Genomic DNA, 14,876 nt, shown 5'->3' with positions numbered 1-14,876 from the left:
GTCTTTGCTCACCCAACAGAAATCACGGGGGGGGGGGGGGAGGAACTGCCCTCTCTGCCCCCTGGTTCCTACACCCCTGCCTACTGGCATGGGCACCATGATGATTTGGCAGCCATATTGTCCGCCCAGATGATCACAGCTGTAATTTTTTGGTCTCCTGAAGCCTTGTTGGAAAATCGTCTGCGTGACTACGAGTATGAGCCAGTCAGACCTAGTAAATATGAGCACAACCACATATGTTCCATAAATGACCCATACTTTCGTAATGTACCTTTCATATTTAAAAAGAAGAGGAGCAAATATTTCTCCTGTTTTTTTTAATCAGCTTTATTTTGCTAGCCTATTCCCTTAAATAGAATGGACCCTGCCCCCAAACCGCATCACGATACCCAAATATTTATCATGATTGGCTGAGGGACTTGTCAGCAGCCACTTACATCCTGCTGCTACTGGATCTCTATTCTCTAGCCAATCATGATAAATATTGCAATCCAGGTTTCCACACCCTTTAATAAACACTGTGCAGTCTCATAACTAGAATGTTAATTAATTCATTTAAACATGCTCTCTCGTGTTCTTACAATTCCTATTATTCTTTTCTTTAAAACAGAAACTGTACAAACTTGCCTTGGAAGAAAGCAAGAAGAAAGGTTACGACTTACGTTCTGATGCAATCGCAATCAAGGCTGCCAAAGCTTCAAGAGATATAGTCAGCGATGTAAGTTTTGTACAATGAAATGTTTTCAGTTATATTGTATTGAATTCAGTTGGTTATTTTAAATAGTGCAAACAATATTGGGAGTTTGAATACTGATTTATATCAAGATCAATCATCAAGACTTCTGTCTAAACTAGTTATGTCAATTCTGTATTTTCTTTCGCAGTACAAATACAAATTAGGATACCGCAAGCAGCAAGGACATCATGTTGGGTTCAAAAGTCTTCTGGATGATCCTAAATCCGTGTGGGCCATGCATATCGCCAAGATCCAGAGTGACCGGGAGTACAAGAAGGACTTTGAGAAACAAAAGACCAAGTATAACAGCCCTGTGGAGATGCTGTCTGTCCTGTTGGCCAAGAACTGCCAGAAACTGGTCAGCGACATTGACTACCGTCACTACCTTCACCAATGGACATGTCTGCCGGACCAGAATGACGTCATCCAGGCCAGGAAAGCCTACGACCTTCAGAGTGATGTATGTGATATAGTCATTAAAAGTTATTTTCTGTCTCTGTAAAGCATCTATCTAAATAAGGTTTTAACCATTGTTCTTAGGCGATCTACAAATCCGATCTGGAGTGGCTGAGAGGCATTGGTTGGGTCCCTGTTGGTTCCTTGGATGTGGAGAAGGCAAAGAAGGCTGGAGAGATTTTAAGTGAAAAGAGTTATCGTCAGAAGCCGGACATTTGGAAGTTCACATCTGTCCCAGACTCAATGGAGCTGGTTCTTTCGAAGAATAATGCCGATCTCATGAATAAAGTAAGTTAATTATCTCTTATTAAAAATGATAGAGTTCTTTTCATAGCTTAGTTTAAATGAATTGTAATTAAAATTGCAATTAAAATCTGATACCAACTATAATAGGCCACAAACTACTTGTGATTTCACTGGTTTTAGGGTGAGGGGAATGGCATACCAGCCTCACCCACTTGCCTACTAGGTCGACCAGTTTCCATCAATTTTGAGGGACAAATTTGTCCCTACATCTCCTTCAGGAATTGTAACCTAATGGTAGTCTTTGACCTCTGAGTGCCTTGTCCATCTTCCAAGAAGATGGCAAGTTTGGTTGAGAGAAAGGCACATGATATCATATATTAAAAAACAACAACATTACTTCTGGACTATGAGAGATCATTTAAAATAGAGATAGAGAACATGTGTCTCGCTAACCATTGTAGAACTAAAAGTCCCAGCATTTTCTGCCCTTTTGGGAGATATAATAGAAAGCCACTGATTACCTTGGCCTGATCTAGATTTCGAGATAGACTTTGTCAGAAGAAATTATAGCTAATTATATGACACCATTTTCATTTGCACCTATGTCTTTTAGCGCCTGTACACCGGAGCTTGGGAAGCCGACAAGCGAACCATTCATGTCATGCCGGATACACCAGAGATTTTGTTGGCCAAGGCTAACTCTGTAAACATAAGCAACGTAAGTATTGTATTACATAGATGATATAATCAATAACTTTTGATAGCTGGGACCTGTAAGTGCTTTAGAGATGACAGAAACGTTTTTCCCTGCAGAAAATGTATACCCAGGGATGGGAAGAGACCAAAAAGAAAGGATATGACTTGAAGTCCGATGCCATCGCAATCAAAAGTGCCAGAGCTTCCAGAGACATTGCTAGTGACGTAAGTTGTATGGAGTTAGATATTACTTCTTCTGTCTCTCTTTATGAACTAACATATATAACATATATATATATATATATATATATATATGAACACTCTAAATCTTTAAATTGTTTACAGAATTTAAATCCAAGGGAACATCTCAGTTTTGTAACTTTACAAGAGGGATCCAGATATTTGGAGTGCAGTAGGAAACACTAGTTGCATTTTATTGGTAAAATTAAAAAGGCAAAATTCAAGTTACAGAAAAGGAAAATTTTGTAGTAATCAAAGAACACGGGAAATATTAGCTCTGATCAGGGCCGGATTAACCCTAGGGCTAACTGGGCTACAGCCCAGGGGCCTCGGGCATCCAGGGGGTCCTTGAAAGTGCTCAGCAGCATTATTGATCGGTCGGATCAGTGCCCGATCAGTGCTGCTGAGCACTTTCACTGCGGTCCTTCCCCAGCATGCTGTAGTCTCCTTACTGAGGAGATCTTGTGAGTCTCACTCTCACAAGATCTCCTCAGTAAAGAGTGTACAGCATGCCGGGGAAAGACTGCAATGCCAGAAGAAGGAGGTAAGTGCCTTGGGGGCGGCTCGGCTCACCGGGGGGGCGGCTCGGATTACAGGGGGGGGGCCCTCATGGGGGAATGGAGGCCCCCTTATCCCAGGGGCCTCCATTCCCTTAATCCGGCCCTGGCTCTGATTGAAGCATTGCACATCTTATCTAGTGTGTAATTAGCAAAGCATGAATGAGATTTTTCCTGCCCTTGTCATCCCCTGTTGAGATGCATGCTACTTTTTGTAGAGGTCAATTCACTAAAAGATTTGCCTGCACTCAAGGTTAACTTCACTCAACATTAGATTTTTGAAAACAGATACAACAATCAACTGGTAAGCTATGCATAAATTTAATATAGTTTAGAAGCTAATTATTATTTTTTTTATTATTTTTTTCTAGTATAAATACAAAATAGGATACCGCAAGCAGCAAGGACATCATGTTGGGTTCAAAAGTCTGCTGGATGATCCCAAATCCGTGTGGGCCATGCATATCGCCAAGATCCAGAGTGACCGGGAGTACAAGAAGGACTTTGAGAAACAAAAGACCAAGTATAACAGCCCTGTGGAGATGCTGTCTGTCCTGTTGGCCAAGAACTGCCAGAAACTGGTCAGCGACATTGACTACCGTCACTACCTTCACCAATGGACATGTCTGCCGGACCAGAATGATGTTATTCAAGCAAGGAAAGCTTACGACTTGCGCAGTGATGTGAGTATTGTATACTGTCATCATAAACTCCTCAAGAAATATACGGCCAATGGTGTTATTGTAAAATAGGATGTGAGAATAGTTATGTCCTCCTTGGGTAATTCCATTTGAATTCAATTAAAATTATGAACTAAGTAAAGAGATGGAGCTCTGCTTCAGCTGCACCAAGGGCTTCTATCACAAGAGATGGAATTAGCAGCTGCCAACATCTACCTCACTTATGTACTAAGTAAAGAGATGGAGCTCTGCTTCTGCTGCACCAAGGGCTTCCATCACAAGAGATGGAATTAGCAGCTGCCAACATCTACCTCACTATTGGGGAATCTCTAGTAACCCGTCATGGTTCCTGTTTGCTGCCTATTAGGATTAAAGTAACTAACATTTAATGATGAAAAAGTTTTGATTAGTGTGATAGCAATTGTTCAATAATAATATGTTACGTCTGATACAAGTTATTTCTAATTAGTAATTATAAATGTCTACTTGAGAACAAGCACAGAAGTCCAAGGGCAGGGTCCATTGACTATCTTTATTTATTTGTTATATTGGCAGTGGTTATACAAGTCTGACCTGGAATGGATCCGCGGCTGTGGCTGGATTCCTAATGACTCCCTAGAAGTGAACAAAGTGAAGAAAGCCCAGGAAATCCTAAGTGAACATCAGTATCGTCAGCATCCAGACACCATTAAATTCACCAGCGTCGTTGATTCTCCAGAAATTGTTTTGGCCAAAGTCAACGCTCTGCAGCTCAGTAATGTGAGACATTTTATATTTTTTGTGAACCATTATAGACTTTTTTTTTACAATTTGACGATATCCAAAACTTATTCTAATCATGGTTTTTTTTTCTTCTTAATCATCTTGTTAATAGAGCGTTTACCGAGACGCTTGGGATAAGGAGAAGACTCATTTCAGCCTGCCCTCTGATACCCCACAGATGGTGCAGTCTAAGGTCAACGCTGTCAACATTAGCAATGTGAGTGTGCTGTCCATGGGTCTTTATAATTAGTTGCAGGGAGATAAATATAAAGGCCATCACTCCAAAAACATACCGGTAGGTTAATTGGCTGCCATTAAATTGACATTAGTCTCTCTCGGTCTGTGTGTGTGTATATTAGGGAATTTAGACTGTAAGCCCCAATGGAGCAGGGACTGATGTGAGTGAGTTCTCTGTACAGCGCTGCGGAATTAGTCGCACTATATAAATAGCTGCTGCTGATGATGATGATGATGAGAGAGAGAGAGAGTGTGTCTGGTGATTGTTCCATCCTTCCAAGTCTGGGGTCTTGATGAAACTCGAATATTAATAATTTTTTTGTCACGTGATCCTTTCACCGTCAACATTCACCAACTATATAAAAAAAAACATTGCACGCTTTCTTTGGCAAATGCAAGCAATTTCATTAATGCCACAGAACTCAGTTAGTCTTTTGTCAAATACTTTCCTGAAGGTCTTATACCATTCCCACAGAACAAGATTAATGCATATGAAAAACTAACCAGTCTTTTTTGTGTTACAGAAACAATACCAACAAGGCTGGGAGGATTATAAGAGAAAAGGATATGATCTAAGAGCTGATGCTATATCAATTAAGAGCGCCAGAGCATCAAGGGACATTGCTAGTGACGTAAGTTTTAATAATAGAAAACTTAAGTACTGGAATATCATAACGCTTTGCGATATAGTATGATGGACACATCTTTTTTAATACTTGTCTCTATTTGGGGATTTCTCTAGTATAAATACAAAATAGGATACCGCAAGCAGCAAGGCCATCACGTTGGATTCAAAAGTCTGCTGGATGATCCCAAATCTGTGTGGGCCATGCATATCGCCAAGATCCAGAGTGACCGGGAGTACAAGAAGGACTTTGAGAAACAAAAGACCAAGTATAACAGCCCTGTGGAAATGCTGTCTGTCCTATTGGCCAAGAACTGCCAGAAACTGGTCAGCGACATTGACTACCGTCACCACCTTCACCAGTGGACATGTCTGCCAGACCAGAATGACGTCATCCAAGCCAGGAAAGCCTACAACCTTCAGAGTGATGTATGTTATATGGCCCTTCATTTTTTTCCATTTGTAATGTGTGCAGTCATTTTTTAAGGTGCATTTGACTAGGGACAGAATCTCCTGTTCATTTGTGTGTATCCTGTTGTGAAGTGGGTGGGAATAGAACAGCCTGTAGCCAATGAGATCATCGGAATGTTACCAGTAGCACAGAGCATGTTGGGGGCAGTGTTATGATTTGAGTAGAGGAATGGAGGCAAACAGGAAGCCGCAAACTGGGAGTTAGATGGTGGAAGGAGCAGAGAAACACAGCAGAACAATACAATAATTAATATCTCTAAAATCTCCAACTGGCCAAAACATTTAATGTTCTTTTGTACAAGCAGTATTCAGTGCAGTGAAATGTTTAAATTCAATATTTTAGGGTTCCTATCCACCTTATCTGTAATTCAGAAAACTGCTAGGTTTCTCTCCACTGCAATATTTAAAACAGCTATTTGGCTTCCAGAGCTAGCACCTTGTATTATTATTATTATTATTAATTTTTATTTATAGGGCGCCACTAGGTGTCCATAGCGCCGTACAGGGACAAACGAATTACAATACGGGGTGAGACAGCACAGTACAGTAAACAGTAAGCACAGTAACTCAGTAAGCTCAATGCACAGCTAGGGAGGGCGGGGGAAGGGAGAGGGAAGATCCACATACAACGGAGCCCAAGAGGGAGGGCGCGGAAGACAGGGAGACCCTCAGAGGGGGGAGGTGGGAGCGAGACGGGACGGGAGGTGGAGGGTCCTCGAGGAGGAGGGCTAAGTAGCTGGAGAGCAGAGTTAGAAGTGATGGAAACAGGAGGAGAGATGGCCCTGCTCAGAGGAGCGTACAATCTAAGGGGTGAGGTGGACAGACAGTGAGACGCAGGGGAGAGAGGGAGAGTAGGGGGAATGGAGGCAGGGAAGGGGAATGAAGGGGAAGAGGCAGAAGAAAAGGTAGGAAGTTAAGTGGGAGACTGAAAGGCTTTAAGAAAAAGGTGGGTTTTTAAGGCCCGTTTGAAACTGGACAGAGTAGGCGAAGTTCTGTTGGAGGGAGGGAGCTTATTCCAGTGGAGGGGGGCAGCACGGGCGAAGTCTTGGATACGTGCATGGGAGGAGGTTTTAAGGGGGGAAGAGAGGCGACGGTCATAGGCAGAACGGAGAGGGCGGGATGGAGCGTGAATAGAGAGGAGGGTGGAGATGTAGGGTGCAGTGGAGTTGGCGAGGGCCTTGTATGTGAGTGTATTCTGATTGTTCTTTCAGCACTGCTTCACTGCGTTCATTTATTTTATTGCATTATATTGTTGTTAAGGAAAGTTACAGGTCCCTTTAACAGCAGGTGGGGACATTTGATATACTCAGCACCTGAGGGTTACATTTCTGAGTTTGTTTTTACGGGGAAGAGCATGGTTTTTTGTGAGCTAAAATGGCAATGTCTTAGGGTCCATCCATTTGAACCAGCTAAAACGAAGAGTTGGACAGATCAGGAACATTCTTTTTTTGAGTACTATTGGGCACATGGGTGGGTCTACTTTTTCACCAGCAAGATAAGGTTTGGAGGTGCATTTAATTCGGTGTTCCTGTTTTGCGGGTGGGCACACACTTTTTTCTTCCCATTTATTTTCCAACGATTTTGACACCACCTCGAAGGTGATGGAGAACAGTTTACATCCTATACCTTTAATGGGAGCAATTTAACAACATCCAGTTGCACTTCTTCACTTAAGTACATTTTCAGGCACATTTTGACTGATGCAATAAAAACATTCAAACACACAAAAGTGACACATATAATAGAAAAGTTTAAACAAATAAAGGGCGTGTTCCCAAATACTTAATGGAACGGACTTTGAAGTAACATTTCACACTTTTCATCGCATGCATTTTCAGGTGTATCCAACCCCACAAAGGCAGACACGTATAGATTGTCTAGGGACAGTTCCGAGGCCTATGAAGTGGGCTGGCACCTTGAAATGGGCAAACAGGGACATATATACGCACATAAAGAACCATTATAGGGAAGCATTTTTTGCAATTCATCAATGTGTTTGGTTAATTGGTATAAATAATGTAATTTCTAATATGAAAGGTGCCAGGTTAGCTCACAATGGATTTTGCATGGAACTTTGCTTGTATTGTCTACCGGGCATGACTCTTCTATTTATCGTCCCTGTTGGCTGCCATTTTGCCCGCAGTGGTTATACAAGTCTGACATGGAATGGATCCGCGGCTGTGGCTGGATTCCTAATGACTCCCTGGAAGTGAACAAAGTGAAGAAAGCTCAGGAAATCATAAGTGAGCATAAGTATCGCCAGCATCCAGACACCGTCAAGTTCACCAGCGTCGTTGACGCTCCTGATGTTGTCCTGGCCAAGGCCAATGCTATCCAAATCAGTGGTGTGAGTTCTATACTATTTCATGAATTATGATCCGATTATGAACCTTGAAAATGATAACCATAGTCTACTGATCATCACAAATTAATCATCACAAGTTATTTTTACAATTTAAAATTAGTCAAATTTTATAAAAAAATTTCCTTTTGAGTAAAATGGTTTGACTAGGGAACTTGCACACAGGACAAGATAAATCAATGAGTCCCGAAGAAAAAATAAGGTAGCCCCGGACAGGAAATAATTTGGCTCCCAACATTTAAAATTACAATTAAAAATCCCCAGTAGTTAATTAATAACATCAAAGGGGGTAGATTTAATAAACTGCAGGTTTGAAAAAGTGGAGATGTTGCCTATAGCAACCAATCAGATTCTACTTTCATTTATTTAGTGCATTCTACAAAATGACAGCTAGAATCTGATTGGTTGCTATAGGCAACATCTCCACTTTTACAAACCCTTAGTTAGGTAAATATACCCCAAAAAGTCTAAACATTGTAACGTTAAATGGAACCAAGGCAGATCACACTATGACGTTCGGAGATCAGAGGATGGATCCTCAATGTCCTGCACTAGAACTGGCCCTGAATATATTTTTATTGATTATATACTATAATGTCAGTTTCAATGATAATCACAACTGAGCTGTTTAGACTAATGTGTTTTAAAAATCTCTTTATTTAAGGTACAAGCCAGATTTGAATGCAATACAAATGGTTACAGATCTCTCAATAAGTTTAGACAGTTGAACCCAATTTAAGACTCGGAATGTTGACTGATTTATGCTAAGTGCACATTGATGATTGTAATCTTTTAAAGTACACACAATAAAGTTATGAGTTTAACTAATCGGATTGTTGTTTGTGTAGTGTTTTATATTTTGTGTCAAAAGTCATCTTATGTATGTGTCTGCTTCTCATGTGTAGCATGTGTACAGAGATGCATGGGACAGAGAGAAAACAAAATTCAGCCTCCCTTCGGACACCCCACAGATGGTTCAGTCCAAGGTCAACGCCGTAAACATCAGCGATGTAAGTCCATCTCAAAATTAAGAACTGCAATATCAACTAATGGAAATAATGTCATTTATCATAGCTAATGACCAGCCCAGGTATAAATTTGTCTTGTTGTATTAATGTTGTGATATAACTCAGATTGAGGCCACAGAGAAGGGGATTCAGATTTTGAACTTGAGGGTATCTTTTATTAAAACTTATGTAACTGTATAGTGTATATTTGAATGCACAAAAACAGCAACTTATGTTCCTTAAAACACTTTTTTTGGTCGTATAATAAATCATAATTTTGTTTAACTGGATATTTTTGTGAATTATGGAAATGATATCAAGAAACATTTTTCTTAAAATCATCAGCTCTAAATGTTCTGGTGTGCATATCTGTATTCCAATGCAAAGGAATTTCTTGCATTCTGATTGGTACGATATATTATCCAGTAATTCTTGTTGTAATTTTCTGTAGTGAATATCGGTCGTGATATCCGCAGAAATATTTTCTTACATTTTTTCCTTTATGTTTTTGACATAGCAGAAATTAAATTATATCAATATTAGTTAATTTCCAGGTTCCAATGACTCTGTTGTCATTGCTCGCTGACCCTGGCAACCAGTGCCCAATATAGAGTCTGTGAACCTCAGAATGCGATGATGGAAATATTATAGTACAGGGAATGTATTTTGTATACATTTTTTTAAGCTGGACGTAAGCAACAGCAGACACTGAATCCTGAGAAATACATTGTGTCAGAGCGGATGGTGAAGCCATGTCTTGCCATTAATGACAGATCAAGGTATTAAAGTTTTAGTCTGTAAAGTCTGATTGTTGCATTTTGTATCTTACAGAAACTGTACAGGAAAGAATGGGACAAACACAAGAACACGTATGATCTCAGAGCAGACGCCATCTCCATCCGCAGTGCCAGAGCTTCAAGAGACATTGTTAGCGATGTAAGAATATTTATATTATATTATAATACATACATATATATATCTTTGCTAACATTCCCAATGGGTAAATCAGGACAAATGCGGCCACAACCCATCACAAAAGAACAATCCACCTTCTAAAACCTCTTTCCACTATGGCCGCACCCATTATTCCAGTTTTCCTTGAGACCTGGGACTGTCTCGCGAAAATCGGTACCGCTTGAAGTTATATTGTTGGCTACAACATGAGAAAAATGTTACTATAAAACATCTACTTTTAAACTTATTTCCTCCAACTTTATTTTTTGAATGAGCCCATGTTTAATCTTACATGGGTAATCAGATACATCCCATTTGTTTTATACTTCCCTGTGCCATAAGGTTAACATTCCCAATGGCTAGAGGCTACGTAATATCACAAACCAGAGCCGTAACTTAAAATTTTAGCGCCAGGGGTGAGGAGCAAAAATGCCGCCCCTCTAGGCCTCAATTTTAACCAAATGAACCTAACATATTCAGAAACTGCGCCCCATTTCAGAGTTGCACCCTAGGCAGTAGCCCCTATCGCATAGCTCTAGTTTTGGCCCTGTCTTAAACACAACCATAAAAGTGGTCCAAGTGCACTTTAAATTATGTAAATGTAGTCAAATAATCCTGTGATTACGTGTGGTGTATGCAAGATTGCTTAATCTAATTAAAAGTACGTTTACAATAATTGGCCCTTGTCTTGTAATCTTGCAGTACGTGAATGTGCCCTGAACTAGCCTATCAATAACATATCTTAAAATGTAAAAATGAAGACGAGCAACTTTCTGACCTCAATATTCTCATATTGACGTGAACTCTCTATGATTAATATGTTTTTATTTTCTGATTATAGTACAAATATAAACGTGCCTTTGAGAAGCAAAAGGGCCACTACATCGGAGCCCCCTCTGCCAAGGACGACCCTAAGCTGATGTGGTTGATTAATTCTGGCAAGCTTCCAAGCGACTTATTATACAAACGCAATTATGAAAAAACTAAGACCAAGGTTACTATACCAGTGGATATGGTGTCGATCCAAACAGCCAAGCAAACCCAGGCAGCCGCCAGTGAAATCGATTACCGCCACTACCTGCACCAATGGACGTGTCACCCTGATCAGAGTGACTGCATTCAAGCCAAGAAAGCGTATGAATTGCAGAGTGATGTGAGTCTCGTAATAGTCATTTCAGTTAATATGAGTTACAAGTATTCTATTCAGGATAGAGAGACATCCATAGTCTGTGAAGTCCGTAAGACCACTAATCTTACTGATATGTCTTTTGTTTATGTATCTGATCAAGGAATAAATACATATAGTTAAGTTAAAATCATGTGCATTGAATGTAAAAGAATAAACAGAACATTATAATTGGTGTTTAAAGGATCATGCTGCCTATTCCTTAAATTCTCTATTCTTGGAATTCCTGCCTCCTTCCTAAATATATCTCCATCTCCATCTGCATTTCCATGGCCTGATTGTTATATACAGTGGCCTTATATTAAGGCTGGGGAAGAGGACAGTTTGATGAGGAAGATTGGCAATAGTTTTTAAAGCCATGAGGGGGGGGGGGAGCGGTGTGTGCAATTGACTAAGCTGTAATGCATAATCAGTTTGTTTAGTTATTATAATTTAAATTAAGGTGACGTGGTTGGTGTACTTTAAGCAAGGAAATGATCCTCAAGTTTGGGTTTGCTCACCTCTAGGTCTGTCCATTTTTAATAGAATGTTGTCAATTTCCTGAATAACTCCATCCATGACATGATAGTCCCTTTATTAAACTAGAATAGAATATAAAGTTATATTGGTTTGTATAATGCCACTAGGCTTTTTTCACCATATACATTGTGGCCACTGGGATCTGCAGCCTACAGCAGCTTATATCTACACCAAAGCTTGACCATGGAAATTAAACTGGATACATAACTTGGACCACCAAAGTTTTCTCTAAGATTCATATTAAAGATTATTATATCTAACATCACTCTTTGTTGTTCTAGAATCTCTACAAGTCTGATCTTGAATGGATTCGTGGATGCGGATGGATGCCCAATGGATCAGTGGAAGTTAAGAAAGTGAAGAATGCCCAAGACATCTTGAACGATCGTCTGTACCGCCAACCAGCCAGCAGCTTTAAGTTTACCAGCATTGTGGATCTTCCATCTGTCACCCTGGCAAAAACCAACGCTGACCAAATCAGCGCAGTATGTTGACTAGACTAAGGCACTATGGCATCATGTTTATGTCTTCAGAGTTTTTTTAATGGACTGGGCTTTTAACAGCATACATTTCTTTTTTAAAGAGCAAATACAAAGAAGCCTGGGAACAAGACAAGAGGACCATCCACATTATGCCGGATACTCCTGAGATCGTACTGTCAAGAGCTAACGCTATAAATGTCAGCGGTGTAAGTGTCTACATTTCTTTCTTTATCCAATGATTACACTGTTAATGAGCCCCTAAGGCTAAAATTCAAGGTGACCGAATATGAAAAAGGCATATATGAAACAGCAAATAGAGCCAGAAAGTGCTCATAGTACAGTAATCATTTAACACCAATTAGATGCTTAGGAATCTAATAAAAACTGTGTACAATGTAAATATAACATTTTGGCTAATTTGTAATCCTCATAAAACGATCCCAGGATAAAACTTCAATCCAGAGACAAAATGATGAATTCCTAATTGGTATAAAAAGAGAAGCCACACCAAGTGGCCCCACATGCGTAGAAATGTTTCCAATGTGTTTATTCTCAACCGGTTAAAAACAAGATAATTATCTTGATAATTATCAAGATAATAATATAGTTACAAGATAATAATAAAAATAGGCTTATCTGAATCAACATCTCATATACAGCGTTGTCACAGGTCCGGAACAACCGGAAACACAGAAAGATGTAGTATGTAGCAAAAATACCCAACGCGTTTTATGCAGAGCACTTCATCAAGAGTTCTACCCCTAAGATAGATTCCATCTGGGACCGCTGATAACAGAACGTTTGTCATATTAATATATATATAGATTTGGCGAGCCCTGTAAAATATATACATATATCATACCTATAAACCAGTGGCTCTAAGACTATGGGAACTATTCAGAACATGGATTTCCAAACCATTAGGCTGAGTGCTTCCCTATTCCTAATGTTTGTGACCAACTAGTATACTAATTAAGAATCATAAGTTGTTGATTGATAGAATAGTTAGACTGTAGATAACACTACGAAAAATACAACAAAGTCAACTCAGACATGCTTTAATTTGGATCCTGGATTCTGGCCATAAATGCCAAGTAAATGCTTTAAATTGAACACAAATGCTTCTTCTCAAAGTCTTTTGTCTTCACTCATTTCTATCTAGCAGTGGTAGAGGTTCCTCTGGAGAAATTGAATTCTAAATTAAGGAACAGTTAAAAAAATAATCAGTTTTAAACTGTCAACAAGTCCACAAAATGGTATAAATCTATAAATGTATATTGATCATATTGATTAACTAAAAATGTTTTTAAAATCTCTTAATCTCTAGTTATGTCCTTGTCTGATTCTTATACTATTATCTTTTTATTTTAGAAACTCTACAGAGAAGGTTGGGACAAGGTGAAAATGATCTATGACCTCAGGTCTGATGCTATTCCCATCAAAGCAGCCAAGGCTTCTAGAGAGATTGCAAGTGATGTAAGTTTGGCTTTCTACATTTGTATATAATACAAGAATAGTGTGAATACATGCATTTATGACTACAAAAATGGCCTTATATTTGGTGATTAGTGATGTCACAGAATAACAAAGGTATATCATTATTTATTTTTGTTTATTTATATAGCACCAATCATATATTGATTAATGCATGTCACCGAAGAGACTGTGCTATTACACAAGTCACAGAAATCTGAGATGACTCTTCATATTTGCAATAATTGAAGTGTTCATAAGTTTTCGTAATGATCTCTAAAGGGAGAGCATCAGAACTCACTGATTACAAGCATCACCATTTATACAGATGTTATTTAATAGAGTTTATATATATATTTATTAACATCACTTGTGTGTTATAACAATATATTTATGTTGATTTAGCTTGTTGTTGGAATTCATTTTAGTAGCAATCAATTTGACCCAGAATTGATGCAATTTTGCACTTGTGTTACCAAATTCTTCATTTCGGCCACTGTTTGTTTTTTTGTGTTGAAGTCATCTCCATAAAAAACATATAATGTTGACTTGTATTCTTCTTGTTTCCGCCACATTCTACAGTATAAATACAAGCTTACCCATGAGAAACAGAAAGGTCATTACGTGGGAACACCGACAGCTCATGCTGATAGCAAGCTGGCGTGGTATATGAAGGCATCTAAACTTCCTAGTGACCTGTTATACAAGAAAGACTTTGAGAAGACAAAGACAAAGGTGAACCTTCCGGCAGATATGGTGTCCATCCTCTCAGCCAAGCAGTGCCAGATATTGGTCAGCGACATTGATTATCGCCGTCATCTGCACCAATGGACCTGTCTCCCAGACCAGAATGATGTCATCCAAGCTAGGAAGGCCTACGATCTCCAGAGCGATGTAAGTTTGCCATTGCCCATATAACTATATTGTGAAACCTTGTGACTTGTTCAACGGAACTTCCTCAGAGAACCATCACAGTATTAATAAACAGCCTGGTGGCACTAATACATATAGAGGAATTGTCAAGGAGGATGTCCCAGATGAAGAGAGGCGAAATGACTGACTCCAATGATAGGATTAAAGCCAAGAAAGCACTTTATATTAGACTCCAAAAATGTAAAGTATAGTTGATCATGACAAAAACAGAGGAGATATCTAGGAGACGTAAGGAGATGTTCCTTGGACTGGTC

General features: G+C 39.3%; 1 protein-coding gene across 21 annotated transcripts in view; it reads left to right on the top strand.

Moving 5' to 3' along the window:
- NEB (nebulin) overlaps positions 1–14,876 on the top strand; it is a 163,446-nt gene that overhangs the window by 80,241 nt on the left and 68,329 nt on the right. For 20 of the 21 annotated variants that reach the window (XM_075180876.1, XM_075180862.1, XM_075180858.1 and 17 more), the window contains 18 exons: positions 611–718; positions 885–1,196; positions 1,277–1,480; positions 2,052–2,156; positions 2,252–2,359; positions 3,303–3,614; positions 4,167–4,370; positions 4,486–4,590; positions 5,135–5,242; positions 5,353–5,664; positions 7,850–8,053; positions 8,974–9,078; positions 9,907–10,011; positions 10,871–11,182; positions 12,016–12,219; positions 12,318–12,422; positions 13,588–13,692; positions 14,272–14,583. In XM_075180876.1, the coding sequence (XP_075036977.1) occupies positions 611–718; positions 885–1,196; positions 1,277–1,480; positions 2,052–2,156; positions 2,252–2,359; positions 3,303–3,614; positions 4,167–4,370; positions 4,486–4,590; positions 5,135–5,242; positions 5,353–5,664; positions 7,850–8,053; positions 8,974–9,078; positions 9,907–10,011; positions 10,871–11,182; positions 12,016–12,219; positions 12,318–12,422; positions 13,588–13,692; positions 14,272–14,583 (3,330 nt within the window). The remainder of the gene's footprint in view (positions 1–610; positions 719–884; positions 1,197–1,276; positions 1,481–2,051; positions 2,157–2,251; positions 2,360–3,302; positions 3,615–4,166; positions 4,371–4,485; positions 4,591–5,134; positions 5,243–5,352; positions 5,665–7,849; positions 8,054–8,973; positions 9,079–9,906; positions 10,012–10,870; positions 11,183–12,015; positions 12,220–12,317; positions 12,423–13,587; positions 13,693–14,271; positions 14,584–14,876) is intronic. The other variant, XM_075180874.1, reaches the window with a different exon arrangement.

The sequence above is a fragment of the Mixophyes fleayi genome, chromosome 7, assembly GCF_038048845.1.
Source record: "Mixophyes fleayi isolate aMixFle1 chromosome 7, aMixFle1.hap1, whole genome shotgun sequence".
NCBI lineage: Eukaryota > Metazoa > Chordata > Amphibia > Anura > Limnodynastidae > Mixophyes > Mixophyes fleayi.
Note: the sequence above shows the minus strand (reverse complement) of the source record. Positions and strands in the feature narration are given on the sequence as shown.